Source organism: Saccostrea cucullata, unplaced genomic scaffold (genome assembly GCF_032062105.1).
Source record: "Saccostrea cucullata isolate Sc308-1 unplaced genomic scaffold, CSIRO_AGI_Scuc_v1 ctg740, whole genome shotgun sequence".
NCBI lineage: Eukaryota > Metazoa > Mollusca > Bivalvia > Ostreida > Ostreidae > Saccostrea > Saccostrea cuccullata.
The window spans coordinates 1-18,190 of NW_026917965.1; the positions used below are offsets into that span (position 1 = coordinate 1).

General features: G+C 32.5%; 1 protein-coding gene across 1 annotated transcript; it reads right to left on the minus strand.

Annotated features, from left to right (window-relative positions):
* Positions 1-5: 5 nt before the first annotated feature.
* On the minus strand, positions 6-8,637 carry LOC134269009 (kinesin-like protein KIF6; the record flags this gene model as incomplete). The annotated part of the gene is made up of 7 exons (XM_062751265.1): positions 8,326-8,637; positions 7,898-8,012; positions 6,872-7,022; positions 4,071-4,285; positions 961-1,155; positions 574-689; positions 6-62 (listed from the first exon to the last, which is right to left on the minus strand). Coding segments are annotated over exons 1-7 (1,084 nt in total), but the record flags the coding sequence as incomplete, so codon positions are not given.
* Between the last annotated feature and the right edge of the window lie 9,553 nt (positions 8,638-18,190).

Below are 18,190 nucleotides of genomic sequence, written 5' to 3' on the forward strand. Positions count from 1 at the left end.
CTCCCCAAGGTTACGATATTCCAGTGAGATTGTAGCGATCATACAAGTCATACAATTCCCACCTATAAAAAAACAACAAAAACTTTATAACAGAGCACATTGCAAATCTGTACAATCTATGGACCACAATAAGGATTCATTTACCCAGAATGTCCTTGAGGACCATAGCAAATATGTATTTATGTAGACTGTCCCTGCATGAGGACCACAGTAAGGCTGTATTTAGTATTCACCTGTGGCTGAGGACCTTTTTTTTTTTTACCTAGATTACCTCGATTATTTACCTAGACTGTCCCTGAGGACCGTAGTAAGGATATATTTTTACCCAGTCTATCGTTGAGGACCACAGAAAGGATGTATTTACCCAGACTATCCCTGAGGTCCATTATGTTAGGATGTATTTATACAGTGTGTCCCTGAGGACCACAGTTAGGGTGTATTTAGTATATATTTACCCAGTCTTTTGTTGAGGACCATAGTGAGGATGTATTTACCCAGACTATCCCTGAGGACCATAATAAGGAAGTATTTACTAGGCTGTCCTGGAAGACCATTATTTAAGAATACACTTACCCAGACTGTCCCTGAGGACCATGGTAAGGAGGGAGTTCCTGTAGGGGACATGACGAGGACCTCTTGATAATCCCTCAGCTGTACTGGGTCTGCCGTTATCTCTGGTCTTGGAGCGCCTATATAAGTAAAATCTCAGATTTGCAGTACAAATATTTCAAAATTTTTTTTTTCATAAATCAGCATAGTACATTTCAAAACTTTGGCTAACTTTGAGAAAAAAGGAAATTAAAGGTGTTTACAAAATAAGCACATAAAAATGGGCCAAAAAAGCCTTTGAGTTAATTAAAAATGAGGCAATCATTTGTTGAATGCATGCAGACCAAAAAAAATTTATGGGGCAAAAAGTTACATATACATATCTATTAATTAATACATAGATATTTTTACCCTCTCTGTTGACCAGCACTGCTAATTCTCCCCCTTTTATTATTGTTTGTGGACTCTCCTTGTAGAGCGATGATGACTGACTCCAGGTAATGGAGGGACAAATTGATACACTTGGCTTCGTTCAGTAAGCTTCCCTGTACACCTGTCTTAGACACTCTCTCTGATCCTGCTAAATCCACCAGGTGTAGCTTAGACCTATAGAACAATGTGGGATAAAGTCAGATTTATAAACTTTTCCTTGGTGACACTGACACCTTCCTCAGAAATCAGGAAAAAGTGTATGTCTTGAAATTCTCCACCTCTTGAACCTCTTCCAAAGTTCTATAATAATTTCTTAATGGTCAGTAACAAAGGACACTTGGAAAAGATAACACTTTTCATTATCCTAAATCTATCTTAAACCAAGAACTCAAGTTTGTACAGTAATAGCTGGTATATTACTAATTTATGTCTTGTGTATAAGACTGGTACAGAGATGAAACAAACCCCAGCTTTTATGACCATTATCATTAATCCAGGTAAATATTACCTGGTGTCTCCCTAATCTCTAACCATTGCTAAGTTGCAAAATGAAAAGTTCATCACCAGTAAAATTTGATCAATAATTTTAAGCAAGAAAATTTCAGGTAACCATACCCTCTTTGATCTAATCAATAAACCATTCCTCAGTGAAAATGCGCTAGTATCTACGGCACATCCTAAAAATTATGTTAACTTCAACTTGCAGAATGGAAAGAATAAATTATCGATATAAAAGTGCAAGTCTGAGGCAAATCAAGTATTGCTATGACACAACTTGACAAAAATCAAAACGGAAAATGAGCAACGAACAAGCACAGGGATTATAAACCATCCCTGAGAGCTCGCACACTATGGATATGAACGTTTGCTGAGGCATTTCTTTTAATAAATGTCAATTCATTCCTTTAGTATTTGGCAGATTCTCATTAAAATGATTGTACAGAGTTTGATAAAAAGTCTTAATGAAACAAAAAATCAGTAAAAACAGCATGACTCAAGGGCAATAAAATAAAAGTGAACTATCGATTTAAAAGATTGATTTAAATTTTAGTAGAAAAAAATACATTTTAAGTACCATTATGCCTAAAAAGATATTGCAGTTTGTTTAAAAAACAATAAAAATAGCTCAAACACCAATGCATGTTTTTCAATGGAAAACCCTCCTGCGTCCACATGCATTCAGTGTCTTACAAAACCACAACCACTTGGACAAATTTGATTTCCAATATTTTTCAATAAACATGCAGATTTATTAGAAAATTATGTTAACATGCATGATAAATCAAAGCAAAGTAGTACAATCAATTTTAAAAAATAGTGACTTCATATAAATCCCGTGGAATTTTGTTTGAAGAAACTTACACTCAATATGGAGATTGTACAAGTCCTTGGGAAAATGTTTCAACCTGTAAATGCAGCCCAGTGATATCTTAGGACCATCTCCCGATCCTATCAGATTGAGATAGGCTACACACTTGACTGCCTGACTCTGACAATAATTCTCCAAAGATTTTAAAACCTAACAATAGAGCATTAACGGCCAAGCCAATCTTTAGAAAAAATACCAACCATTTCAGTTTAATGTTTCAAAAAAGGTAACAAAAAATTGTCTTGTTTCAGTATCGGGACAAGTTATTTATTTTAATAGGAATAATATTTTGCTAGTGGTTTATAAGCATTGGTTTGTAATAGTTTTGTGATGAAAGGTTCGGAGTACATATATTGACAGAGAGCTTTAACTAGATCACACAAAACACAAAGACGTCATCGTTTGTACCAACACTGGTTGATACTATAACGAGTTAATGGCTCTAATCCTATGACTAAAGATTTAGTTAAAAGGCAACACCAAAGAAATATTTGTCTTCAAATGTGGGAAACCATTAATATACTTTAAGTTTATATATCCCAAGGCAGAAAAACGCCCTCTGAGGGTTAAGTCTTAAGAGGGTACAGACTGAATGAACAGCTATAAAACTGTGCATCATATTCTCTAAATTTTTATCACATACCGATTTATTAACTATTGATTGATTTTAATAATCAATCAAATATCAGTTGGTCATCCTCCAAGTTCCTGGTTAGATTACTGACTAAAGTGGTGCATATTAATTATAACTGGAAAAAATACCCAGCCAGTTATTGTGAATTATTTTTAAATACTGTTTTGCTGCATGTTATTTTAAAGTTGGAAGAGAAGGAGCAAGGAGTGAAAGGGGGGTGGGAGGTTAAAATCTAAAATTCTAACTCATACATTGTATAACAATTTATTTACTCCTGTCACTTGCCATCCAAAGCATTTATTAATATTTGCAATATTTGAAGATTTTTTTTTTTTTTTAGATGAATTCTTGAACTCTTTGTGCAAATCAATTTCAAGTGTATCAAAGTTATAAGTACATATTATAATTGTCATAATTATTTACAATAATATATTAAGCAAATATACTTTGTTTTGTAATTTGGATAAATCTTGTATAAACTCTGTTTAGAAGTTAAAAACAGTTCAGTTAAGGTTCATTGACATTCTGAAAAGAGAGATAACTCTTTAATGACAAAAATGTTTATTATTCCTTTATAAATTAGTCATGTTGACATGTAATTTTTCCCACAACATGATTTAACTTATTGTAATTATTACTTATCAAGTTTTTCTTTCGAAATAATAAAAATTAAATCAACATTTCATATCAGTGAGCCGAGGATTTATGAACTTTAAACAATACTGTGAAATCACTAATTTTCATAGGGGTTTAATTTTTGTGGTTTTTGAGGTATGAAGAGACCCACAAATTTATGTCCACCACGAAATGCAGTTTTACACATATATTACTACTTAACATTTCTTCAACCACAAAATCAAATCCCCATGAACTAAATATATTTTCCTCAAACCATGAAAATTTGACCCCTAGAAAATATGTGATTTTACGGTAAATGCAAGAAGGGGAATTCACATCAGTGTTTTCATTTCCTCACTAATAATCTGTAAGACTAAGCTTTCCACAATGCTATATAATAGTAGTCTGGGACACAAAGTTATAACACTAAAGACATACATTTAGAAATACGAAGCTAGTTATACTTACTTGACTACCACATCCGAGTCCGACCTTTTTGCACTCAGCTGAATGGTGAAGACGGCGTGTGACCTTGACGACCTGTCGTGGACGGTGGTGGCTGCCACGCGGCGGTTGGCCTGACCCTGGAGTAGGAGGTTCTGGGCCACCTCCTCCGTGGCGGCGTAGTGAACGGAGAGGTTCTTCACCATCCACACACCCTGGTTACCCTCCATCACAGACACCTGTAAATAAAACACCACATCATAAATACAGTCAGACTATGGGAATTTTAACATTGGTATCTTGAATACCATGGATAGAGTTGAAGGTCTAAAGCACTTTTTCTGTATTAATTTAAACTTCTATGACTTGAAAAACCTCAGATGATTCATTTTTTTTAGCTGAATTTGAGATATCAAGGGTTGACTCTAAAGTCAAGTACAGTTGAACTACAGTCACTGTATGTTAAATTAAACATGTACATCATGGTACATAGAAAAGATTTATATTATAGAATGAACTAACAAAGAGACACAATGGTCTAACTCTCTACTATAGTTTAAACTAAATTTCAAACAAGAGGCCTATGAGCAACATCGCTCACCTAAGTAGTGGATAGGAAAAAGCAAAATCAGTTTAGCATTGAAAAATTAAATATAACAAGAGGCCCAAGGGCCATATCACTCACCTGAGCACATCTACTAGGAAAAAGCACATATCAGATCAAAACTGAAAGTTTACTGGGGGAAGGGGGGGTGGCTTGAATTTTAACCCTCCTGGGTGTCATGATTTGAACAATGTACAATCTACACTACCTGAAGATGATTCCATAAAAATAGAAAAATATCACTAATCATGGCTTTGAAGTACTTGAAAAGAAGATTTTAAAAGGTTTCCCTATATATCCTTATGTACAACTTTGGTCAGCCATTTTCGGCCCAAAACTAGCCCCAGAGGTCATGATTTGAACAAACTTGAATCTTCACTAACTGAGGATGATTCCACATTAGTTTCATCTTTCCTGGCCCAAAGGTTCTTGAGAAGAAGATTTTTAAAGTTTTTCCTATATATTCCTATGTAAAAATTTGGTCAGCCATTTTGGCCCCATCCTAGCCCCGGGGGTCATGATTTAAACAAACTTGAATCTACACTACCTGAGGATGATTTCACACGAGTCTCATCTTTCCTGTCTCACTGGTTCTTGAGAAGAAGATTTTTGAAGATTTTTCCTATATATTCCTATGTAAAACTTGGGTGGGCCATTTTGGCCCCACCCTTGCCCCGGGGGTCATGATTTGAACAAACTTGAATCTACACTAACTGAGAATGATTCCATATGAGTTTCATCTTTCCAATTCCAGTGGTTCTTGAGAAAAAGATTTTTAAAATATTTTTCCTATATATTCCTATGTAAAACTTAAGTCGGCCATTTTGGCCCCACCCTAGCCCCGGGGGTCAAGATTTGAACAAACTTGAATCTACACTACCTGAGGATGATTCCACATGAGTTTCATCTTTCCTGGCCCAGTGGTTCTTAAGAAGAAGATTTTTAAAGATTTTTCCTATATATTCCTATGTAACCCTAGCCCCGGGGGTCATGATTTGAACAAACTTGAATCTACACTACCCCAGGATGATTCCACATGAGTTTCATCTTTCCTGGCCCAGTGGTTCTTAAGAAGAAGATTTTTAAAGATTTTTCCTATATATTCCTATGTAAAACTTTGGTCGGCCATTTTGGCCCCACCCTAGCCCCGGGGGTCATGATTTGAACAAACTTGAATCTACACTACCTGAGGATGATTCCACATGATTTTCAGCTTTCCTGGCCCAGTGGTTCTTTATAAGAAGATTTTTTTAAAATGCTATTAATTTTTCACTAATTCATAAATCTTGGAAGTTTGAACAAGAATCCCCTTCACCCAGGGATACTTTGTGCCAAGTTTGGTTGAAATTGGCCCAGTGGTTCTTGAGAAGAAGATGAAAATGTGAAAAGTTTACGACAACGACAACGACGCCAACAATGACAACAACAACGACAACGACAGACGACGGACCAATTTTGATCAGAAAAGCTCACTTGAGCCTTCGGCTCAGGTGAGCTAAAAAGGGAAATAATTTGAGCACAATTGAATCTACTCTACTAGAGGATGTTTCAAAATTAATATGTCTAATAGCCATGGGTTTGCTGTTCTTGAAAAGATGATTTTTATATTATTTGACAATTTTTAAAGAAATTCTCAGGATTAGAGGAGTGCTGAGTTTGATGCAATTCATGACATCATAATTTATGGACTAAAAAGAAAATTTTGTCCTTTTAATAGTCATTTTTCAGTCAAGTGAAATTTCATATCTCTACAGCTACAAGTGAGCAATTTTAATTTTTCAGAAATTCACAGGGCAAAAATAAGCCCCATGTGAACTTTGTTCTGTAGATCTACACTACGTAAATTTATTTCACATAATTTTCAACTTTTTTGACCCAGTGGTTCTTGAGAAGAAGATTTTTAAAAGATACCACCAAATATTCTCCATCATTTCTCTTAATTATGTCCCTTGAAAGAGGGTGTGGCCCTTCATGAATCCCTTTTACTCTTCATTCTTTTGGCAAGTTTGGATGAAATTGGCCAAATGGTTCTTGAGATCAAGTCAAAAATGTGAAAAATATGTAAACAGCTAGACAACCAGATGGATGATGGGAAAAATGTAATAAGAAAACCTCATTTGAGCTTTTCAACTCAGATGAGCTAATAAAGAAGGGTTAAGAACGTACAACAGAAGGAACAGTGCTATTATTTTTACTCTGTGAAATATAAGAGAATAGTTACCCTAGGGAATGGAGTCACCGCAGACTGAGTTCTGGCCCCTGGGTTCAAAAGGTCATATCCTGTTTCCTGGTAGATTTCCAGGTATGAAATGTGAACACTTATATCTTCTTCTGTTCTCTTCTCTAGCTCTTTGTAGATCAGGGAGATAGACCTAAAAACAGAAAAGAAAATATCATCGAATTATAAATCAAAGATTACAAATTTCAATTCAATGAATGCTTATTTTAAGCTAGGCAAAGTATCACAGCAAACAGTTCTATTCATGTGCATACCTTGATACAACAACTTTTCAGGTTTGGTCAAGGTCGAATCTAATTGACACTTGAATATGCTTCAAAAAACTTAAACTGTTCAATAACTCTGTAAATGAGTCTGATCCAGCTTGTGTACATTCCAGGACCTAATAACATGAATGATCAATGCAAGTTCAGTCACCATTATTATGTCTTATAGATACTTGGGAATGAACAGCTCTGAAAATTTTACCCATTCCATTTATCTGGAAAATGTCGGTCAGATCCAGGCTCCAGCATCAGAAATATGATTACTTCATTGACTTATGTTTACCATTGTAACATTACATAATAAATCATGGTTTTGCCCAAACTGTGTCTTGTCTACTTACAAGAGGAAATTAATAAGTCTGTAATAAGCATCCGTAGATGCATCGTCCATGCATGTTCGGTCACTTCAGGAATTGAAGTTACTTTGGAGTAAACCTACTTCAATAGATGTAGTCAGATCTAGCACCTATACAATATGTTAGTGTGCATCATCCATTCAAGTTTGGTCCAGCTTACTGCCGTAGGAGTTGCAGTTTCTAAAGATTGAAACTGTTCCAAAAACTTAAACATGATCTCTTATCAAAGAAAATGATGGTCATATCAAGCATTCCAAACTATTTTCTTAGGATTGAGACTTGCTTCTAACACTTCAACAGGAACACCAACACTGACAAAGGAGACTTCGTCATGATGAACTAAATAATGTACAACAGTACATGAATATAAAAGCAGACCCTCTAACCTGGGTTCCAGTCCTCGTAACTTGTATTGTTTAGGACTACCCTCCACAGTGAACGTCTTTCCTGTTCCTGTCTGACCATAGGCAAAGATGGTGCCATTATACCCACTCAGAAAACCTGAAAATATTTGCAAAAATGATAATGACTGACTCTTTCTTATAATGCTAGATATTCAGATGTTCTATAAAAGTGCCAAGAAACTTCTAATCTCAAGGTATGTCACATTTTTCTTCAATTAATTAAATTAGAACAAGTTAACTCTCAATCTAAAAAAAATACTTCTACAAAGACTGTCTTTCTTGAATTTAATAAAGAGAAGATGTAGGTAACAAAAGTCAGAAATAAACCCACAAAATTATTGTTGTAGTTAATCAAAATTGGAAAGGGGGGTCTACGGTACTTGATGGAGTTTGGAATAACAACCACTTACCTGAAATGATTTCCTTAGCTGCCACATCAAACACTTCCTCCTGTGTAGCAGTGTTCTTGAAAATATAATCAAAGTGGAATTCATGGCTGACGTTGGCTTTTCCTCTGACTCCTTCTGTCCAGTTTTCTCTCAGAACCTCTGGAACCCTGAGATATAATGTATTCCTACTGGCCTCAAATTCTGGGTAGTATTCAGCTGATGGCCGAATTCTGCACAGAGTTCGAATCTGTGGCATTTTTGGTAAGATGGACCAATCAAAACTCTAATACAGACACAGATGCAGAAATATGGACATGGTGAGCTCTTCTGTTAAATGTCAAAATCTTCACCATGTTCACTAATTTTCATCTTGCTGAAAAGAAAAATTTGTGAATAATAATTCAGTTGTAAAAATGTACACATATATATCAAGTCCTAACTTTTAAAAGGCATGCAGGTGACAAACAGAGAGATTATTGATTACAAAGTGCACCTTAAATCAATGATTAGAGGATTTAACATTTAATATAGGGTAATATTTCAATCAAAAATTTAAACTAATTGCTACCTTAAAATTAATAGTGCCACAGATTGAAATTTCTCTTCACCCAAATCAATAAAAAGACTGTAAACCTGCCTAGCTAGTGCCTGCTAAAAGTGCAATAAACTTGCAAACAAAGATGGTTTTATTTTTGTAATAGCCACATGCCCCAAGGTAGCTGGTACATTTAATAGCTTATTGGGTACAATCATCCATAACTAAGGTGATACATGGGTAAACAATGCACAAATGTTCCACCTATTTTCAACATTTACTTATATGAAAGAGCTTTTGTTCTCTTTCAAAATAAGGTGGAAGGCAGAAAAACACAAAAGATTTTGTAACCAGATATTTCAATAAGTTACAAACATATAACATAAATCCCTCCAAAATGGAAATTAATCAAATGGCATTGACAGCATATATCTCAATATTAAAGTTAACAAAATATTGTGACTTACAAGACAATCCTTTCAGATTTTTTTTTGGAAAGCACTTAATTAAAGCATTCAAATTTATCACTTTTTTTTCACAGCTTCCAGCAGTCTGAAATTAAGAAATACAAGACAAATTCACAATTTCATTATTCCATCAGTATTTTTATAAAGTAGGGGTCAGCCTATAGACACTAAAATACCACCTACAGAAAACTTAAACATCAAATATTGCTAGCTCTTCCTAGCTTGGTCATCTTATTGGTCTCTTTGAGGATTAAGTCATCAAAATCTAACATGCTTTATCTGCAATATCACACCTGGTATCCAGGTAACCTTAAATCATTCCAGACTGCATATATATTTAAAAGCCACTGAATATTAAATTTGGAAATGTTTAATTACTTCTCCACTGACACATTCTATTATCAGATAGATAATTTCAGTTTGTTTCCTGAAAATTTCTTATTGCCAGTTTTGTTTTACTCAAAGATGCTGTAAAAATTGGTTGAAATTGACTTAATTCTGGAGAAGTAGATAAGCAGACAGAAACAGAGAGCAATAGGTCACCTCTACTTTTGTGAAATTTATTATGTTTCTCCTTTACCTATTAGTTCTTTATATGGGGATCTAAAGTTTTAAGTCAAAAGCATCAAATAAAGTGCCTAAAAATGTACTATTTGTCCAGATTGAGGGATTTCAAGCAGATTAGAAACAGGTGGTACTTTTATCATGTTTTTAGAAATAAGGAGGTACCATATCAACGTGATTTTAAAATTATTGAATTTATCTCAATTGAATACTTTGGCTGGTAATTTTAGCTGGGTAAAGTATCCGATAATGGTATATCTTGAAAAGTCTTCTGAATTGTGTGACCCCCCCCCCCCCCACCAAAATCTGCTGCTACCTATCTGTACCCCAGTAATATGTTATCATTGATTAATTTTTTTTTAATCTCTTCAAATACAGCATCAGTTTGCCATTTGGCATAGAAATTAGTTAAACAGCAATTTACATCATATGTGTAAACTAAGAATATGATACATGTACAACTCTCAATAAGTGGGAACAATCCTTTAAAACTCTGTCCTAGCATTACTATTAGGAAGAGGATCAGTATTAATATAAGGAAAACAAATTCTACAAGAAAAGTATCAGATTATTCTGTCAGTGCCTATCTCTTTAATACCACAACCCTGTACATTTTTTTCTATATTAATTATTTTATTTACCTGTCATGCTTGTTAGTACCCATGTGACAAGATTATCCCTTAGGTTCAAGCCACACAAGGCTTTAGATTCAAGATTAATCAATGAATCAAACCTATTCATACCCCATATTTAAATCACTAACAGTTATTTTTGTGTATTCCACATACTGAAAAAGAGGATTATCTGTACATGTCTTATACAATAGCTAGTTCTACCAGTAAACTAATGCTTCATTTTTATAAATGTCGGGGGAATTGTCTCTCTGTGTTCAGAGCTCCCTTTGTCTATAATATGGGCCACTGAAGCACCCTTCAACGCAAAATAGGCATCTCTTCAAACTCAACAGGTTTTTTTTCTTTCATTAAATAATTGAGAAGATAAAAAGTAATAAAACGCCAGAAAACCAGAATTAGTTGAGATGTTTTTTTTTTTTACATATTATTTCCTCCATTTATTTCCATACAAAATCTTAATTCTAATGAAGACCCAGTGCCTGTACCCAAAAGTGATGCAAAAGCTAAAAAGAACATAATTACAGTCTGACCCCATTATCTCAAACTCAAAAGGACAAAGAAAAAGCTTCAAGATACATGTATCCCAGGATATGAGTCTTCTGAGATATTGAAGGTGAAATATTTTATAAAGAATAAGTAGTTTGGACTTCCACATTACTTTGACATACCAATGAATTTCAACTGTATTTTAAAATGAGGATATTTCATACGATCTTTTCAATAGCACTTTTGTGATAAGATACATGACATAAGCACAAGTAATTTCTATTTCAAATTTACACTTTAAAACATAATTTTGCATAATTACATGGTATTGCAATAGAACCTTTTCCTATAACATATTTTGCCTAGGAATTATTCCCCTTAGCTGCCATCTTGAATTTTCATCTTTGAGCAACCAATATTTTAAACATGCATGCAAGAAATATATGGGGGAAATTATTTACAATCTTAAAATCATGAATTAATAGAGGCGTTAACAAATGTACACACTGTATATTCATAAGAAAAATAGTGTAATCTTTACCTCAGTATAAACCAGTAAAACAAATTGAACCTGGTTGAATAATGAATGGAACTGCCCTACAATATGGCAGCTAAGGGTAATAACTCCTTGGCAAAATTTATTGTCATAGGAAAAAGGTCTATAAAGAATCTAAATTTAAGAATTTTGTAAAACTATTTGATATACAGCTGTTAACCCTTGGTTAAATATAAACTACATGGACCGACATGTAAATCTACAAATGAATACCGTAAATCTGGAAATTTTTACGTCGATTTATTTTTGCGAATTTGGGTCAAAAAGCTATTGATTAATTTTTACGCTTTAAATTTTTGCGAATTGTCACTGGCGCTAAAAATAAAAGTCAATGAAGATTTTCAAACCAGTTATTGTTTCAAATTAGTATGCACAGTTAGAATATCACCAATTTACTCGTAACGAGGCAGAATCGCTCCGAAACAATTTTGATAAAATACATGTAAAAGGATTTGCACTGCAAATAAATTTTTAATTGATTATAACAAACATTTTAGAGGTTAACGTTGTGTATGCCTTTTAACCTAAAATATAATCCAAATGAAGTAAAAAATATAAATAATTTTCTCAACGTTTATTTTTTTTTCACCTAAAATTTACACGCCGTTTACATTTGGAACTCTCTGGTAAATGCACTGAGTTTGAGTTATCGCCCGTGTTGATACACGGTTAGATAAAATATAAGTTCTCTCTTTATTGACAAAATGATTAAAAAGGGGCATACCGCCTCAGTGCTTGTCAAACCATCGGACGATATTGCATATAATATAATGAGGGCAATTTACAGTCACGGTTAATTAACTTGTAGTTATAGTAGTATAAACAGGTTTCTTTTAAAAATGACCAGTGCTTACCGACGCCTATTCTCCGAGTTAAAAAAAAAACACGAGCCCTCAGAAAAAAAATTCTTCACATGTTGATTTATTTTTAAGAAAAATATTTTTGCGAATGCAATGCACGCGCAAATTTGCTAAAAATATATCTACAGTAAAAATTTCCAGATTTACGGTATGGGTTCATGTGTTCTGAATAAATTGCAGGATATAATATTTTTTTTATATTCAGCAAAGAAAGCTAATGGTAAATGCTCACTACATATGAGTGGACAATAAAAAACTGTGTATTGAGCTATGGAAACTTACCATAAAACTTAGTAGGAAAAGCCAAGAAAAAGGTTTACAATCTTTCTTCAACAAACTACATGTACTATTATAAAGGACATTTTAATTGTGTCATTAAAAATGTAGAAATAGACTCTCACCCATGAGAATAATACTTGTAATTTTCAAGCTCTTGATTGCAATAATAATCAAGGAAAATAAATTTAGTAAAAAAACATGCCATGCCTTATATTATATCTCTGGCTTAAAGCAAAGCATGTACAGTAAAACAGTTTATGGCAAAGTCCTTGAGACATATATAAGAAATTTGTTAAATTATATATTGTCAATTCGCAACAAATGTTTTCTTACGTCAATGATTACCAAATATGATTAGAGAAGCATCATCAAATACAAAAAAAATATCCTAGAAAACTAAATATTTAAAATCAATTTAATTTAAAACAGTCATGTACTTTTGAAAATAATGTAAATTCTACTTTATATTTTGTGATATCTTAAAATTTTTTTATAAAAGATATAGGACTGCATATATTAGCTACATTAATTATTTTTAAATTCTATGGGATACAAAATCAAATTATTATATCCAAAAATGTGTTATATCTCTGTTTTTCATAACCATTAACTTTTACAAAGATTTATGAAGAATTCTATTTAGTTCTTAAAAAACTTATGGTATGATTTAAACAATATATAATATGTGTAAATATAGCAGGTTTTGACAGCGGGGACTGCCTATATATTAAGTCCTCTTTTGATACAATTAGGTCAAAACTCTGTTAGAAGGCCATCTTTAAAAATTGTTTGACTGCTATTTCCTGACCTTTTCCTTGCCCTGTCCTAACTAAAATTGGCCCAACTCAAAACTTTTTTTTACATTCAAGGACAAAATTCTCTATTATGTCAGCAAACATGTTGAAAATTTGTGGGGAAATTTTCCCATCCACCTATGGAACCAATAATTTTACCCTTAGTTGGGAGAGGGTAAACAAACATTATTTTCAAGATGGCTCAATATCTATGAATTTGCTATATATGATATATCGATGTTTGTACTAAATAAGTTTTAAAGTAAAGGATCAACATGATCAATGTAAAAAAACATTGCTTTTTGTAATTTATAAATCATGCAGTACTTGTAAAACATATTGAGTGATAAAAACAATTTGTGCCTCTAGGAAAAACAGATACTCTTCTGATTTATAGCGAGCATAGCGAGCTCAATTATTTAAAAAAATAAGACTAACATGTAAGAATAGAAGAAATTCGGAATGAAATCTTTACATATGTCAGGCAAATTTTTCTGTGCAACATAAAACATTCCCAAAATTCCTTCGCTACCAGTGTTCCATGCGAATTTATTTTCAAAGTTTAAACATACAAAAGACAAAGAACATGAAGAATAATTGTTCTTTACCAAGATATGCTTTCTTTTCTTTATTTGCACAAAGCTTAAAAGTAACAAAAAATATATTTTCATCTACTCTACCACCTATTTAAGGGTGAAACGTTTACTGAATTTTGTAAACGTTTAAACGGATAGCAGTAAACGAAACGGTACCGTTTAAACGTATGTTGGATTTTTATGGCTACTTACTCATGAAACTCGAATTTAATAATCAATTCTCCCACTTTAATATAAGTATGAGTTGCTATTACAAATTTATTGTTGGTCATTGTGATTTAAGCATAAGAATTTGAAGCGCATTAAATTCATTCACTTACGACCTCGTCACCAAACTGCTTGGTTTGTTTGGTTACCGGACGTAGAAAAAATAATTGTAAAGATGGATCTTTTAATCTCGAAAAAAGTAAAACAAGACCTGCTGACTGTATTGAAACTTTTCAAAGACTTGTGAAAAATGTATTATATTTATTTAATCAAAATATATCAAGTTTTATATTTCAAGTGTCGTAAAACATCGCCAGTATTAGCAACTCGGAAATAGGAATTAATTATGTTAGCCCGTATCGGGTTTTAGATATTTTCATTCAATATGTTTCCAGTTTAGATTGTTGCTTGTTAAATGGTCAAAGACGGAGTTTCTTGTGTAAATTATGAAAAAAAAACAATTTGTTTGTGTTAAACTTTATTTCTGATAGACATTGATAATGACCTTCGTGTAAACGTTTACTCAAACTGTAAACGTTTAGAGCATATAATCGAAACGTCGCCGTTTACACGTGTAATCGTTTCGCCCTTACACCTATTTCATTAAAAATTGCACAAGACCATGTAGTAGACCTGTTTACCCTTATCGTTGTCTCTCTGTATTTTTGATTTGATTTGTCCGTGAGATTTGGCATTTGCCAGTAAGATTTCACTTTCCATCGATTTTACATATATAAATAGAGAACAACTGCTTGTTTGATTACTAAACATGGTTTGATAATATGGTCTGTCATTTTATACCACAGCATTTTTGGCAACTGACATCGCTTTTGTGTTTGAAATTTTTCCCTTTTTGAGCGATTAAAAGGCATGAAACTGAAACATATCATAGCGAAAACTGACTGCCAAACTTCAGACGAACTTATTTCTAATTTCTGTATTTTCATAATAGCAAAAACCTGAGATGTATTTTGGATTAAAAATCTGTACAAAATACCACAAAATCATAAGAGTACACAGGTCTTATATAGTCTCATCTAACCAGACACTTGGCTGTTTCCTTAAAATTTAACGTCATGTGACGTACGTCACAGTCTAGACTGTGTCTCATGCGTTTTGGATGTTTGAAGAGAGTAAGCAGATCAATGATTCAACTGTAAGCTGTGTATATAGGACTGCACTCACCCCAAAGGTCACACCATAAAACATATTATCAGATAGATTTTTTAAAAAATCAAAATGACTGACTTTCCTTATTAGGAAGTGATATATAATTCCTAAAGATTAACCGAGACCATTTTGAACAAATGGGTATCAAAATGCCCAATATATACATATAAATAAACCTGAAACGTTCAAACGTATAAATTCAGCAAAAACTGAGGAAATTCGAAATAATACATTTAAAATCGTTCTTCTCATTCTTAAAGTTACAACCTAAAAATTGCTCCCATAAACGTATTTTTAAAAATAGTAAAGCTCAGAACTACATTTAACAGAGCAAAATATCTCACCTTATAACACAAAACGCGTGTAATACAACCTATTGAACTGTTGAAAATAGACGAGCACCGATCATGTTTACGAAAACCGCCATTTGTATCTACGGTCTAATATTTAGGATCAAGAAAGGTACTTTTCGCAAACCGATACAGAAACCTTTTTTAAGAATAACCGTGTTTTCTTCTTTAAAGAACAAAAATGTATTTAAAGTTATAAAGAGTCATATTTCTTACTAATTTTTTCAACAATTGTTTTTTGGATTAAGATTTTTTCTACTTATTGTGAAATTATATCATTTTTATGAATCCTAAAAATAGCTTTAACCAATGAAAAATGTAAACAAACTTTACCGATCAGAGACCGGTACTACGAATCACCGGAATGCCCTGTAATCACCGAAATGCCCCGAGAAATCACCGAAATGCCACCGAAAAGCCCCTTATATTGTTAAGAATAAACAAAAAAATATTAAATATTGATGAAATTAACTGTTCTAAAGCCTAGATACCAAATTAAAATTTCATAATTTTAGCGTAAGTATTTTTATTTGAAGATATGTGCATGTACCAAAGAAAGATAACTCTCACTGATTAAAGACACGTGCCAGAATAGTTTTATTTTTAATTTTTCCCATTTTTCATTTATATTTCTAACAATAAGTTATTCTTTCATATAAAATTTTTGTTTGTAATATCATTGACGTATTTTCTTGATTTCTAAAAAAGGAGGACTCATGTGTAATTTTACTGGAAAATCTTATATGAACAATGTATATATTAAGTTACATGTATAATGAAAATAGAAAGATTTTACGTTTAGTATATAAACAACAATATATGCCATGTATGACTTAATCAAAATTTATTTTTTATTCACTTAACTATAAGATTATATGCTGGGTATAATCAGGGACTTATGTATGTCCCTGGTACATTGTATAATATATATATATCGTAAAAGGGAATGGTTGATAGACGTGTATTATAAATATTGTATGTATGAATTAAAGTTTTGCTCGATCCAGTTCGTAAATTAATGACATTAAATTATGTTCACACTATTTCTGAGGAAAATAATTCATTATACTCTTTTTCATTTCAGCACAGAAAAGAACTGCAATATTTAAAGAAATTTAATAAAATCAATAAAAATTATAAATTTATTTCATTTTTGTGTATAAAAGATAACAAACTGTTTTGAAAGTTTCATATTTTACTATTTATGATAAAAAGAATAAAGACAAAATTAATTTGATTTTATTGTGTTAAATGTTCAATTGGTTTGAAACAATTGGACATCTGAAATAACATGTTTACTGTGTATAAACAGTGATTAAATAATTGATCTAGTGACGGGTGTGTAGTATTCTTATGTCATATTACATAATCAGGTACAGTGACAATCAGTGACCGAAGTTACGCACGTGCGCTGTACAAACACAGGAAAGGGTATCTTTTGCTAGTGCACAGTTTACTACATCTGATTCAATTAAAAATGAAAGAGTAAAAGTTGACAATTTACCTTAAATTTTTTTTTTAAGTTGTTGAATAGGTTGAATACACACATTACATGATTTGTCAAGCACTTGCTACTTCCGAAATATTTGCCAATAGACAAGAGAAACGTTCCGTAATTGACCTGACTGACAATGTAGTCTATAATCAATTGCAAGTAACAAATTAGAATAAATAATCATTTAAAACAATTAATGAGAACATTTTCATGGCTTAACGAAGAACAAAGTTTAATTTTTTTTTTTTCTTTTGTGATTGCATTTGTCTTTTGAAAATCTTTCATATCGATCGTAAATTATTACAGGAGTTGGTCTACCGTTTCCTTCTCTCTCTCTCTCTCATTTTGTTTGGTAAAACATTAACTTTATAGTCCTCAAAAGTAGATATATTTAATAAAAGATAAATTTACTCGATAAATAATGACAGGTAAATTTTAAGACCTATTGAAAAACAGGCGGCGGCAGGCGTATAAATGGTCCAACCTGGTTCACAAAAAGCCAATTAAAAGGAAGAAAAATAAAAGACAAGGACACAAACATTTAATAAAAAAATTAAGCAAATTAAAATTCCCCAAGACTCAACTGGTTAAAAAAAAAAAACATTGTACGTATGATATAAGTAACTATAATAATAGCAGGTGGACTTGACTATAAAAATTAAGACTAGGAACCTATACTAACCATATTTTAACATTAAATTATTAATCAAAGGTCATGAACAAATAACGGTGACGGGTCACAATCAGTTGTCATCATTTTTCTGAGTAATATCATTATTATTTTTTTTAGACTACGCAGATCTTACTTCCTATCTAGAAGATTATCATCAAATACGAGTTATCGCCCTTTGAAATACGATACGCTTCGAGCACAAAACCTAAAAAAAAATTA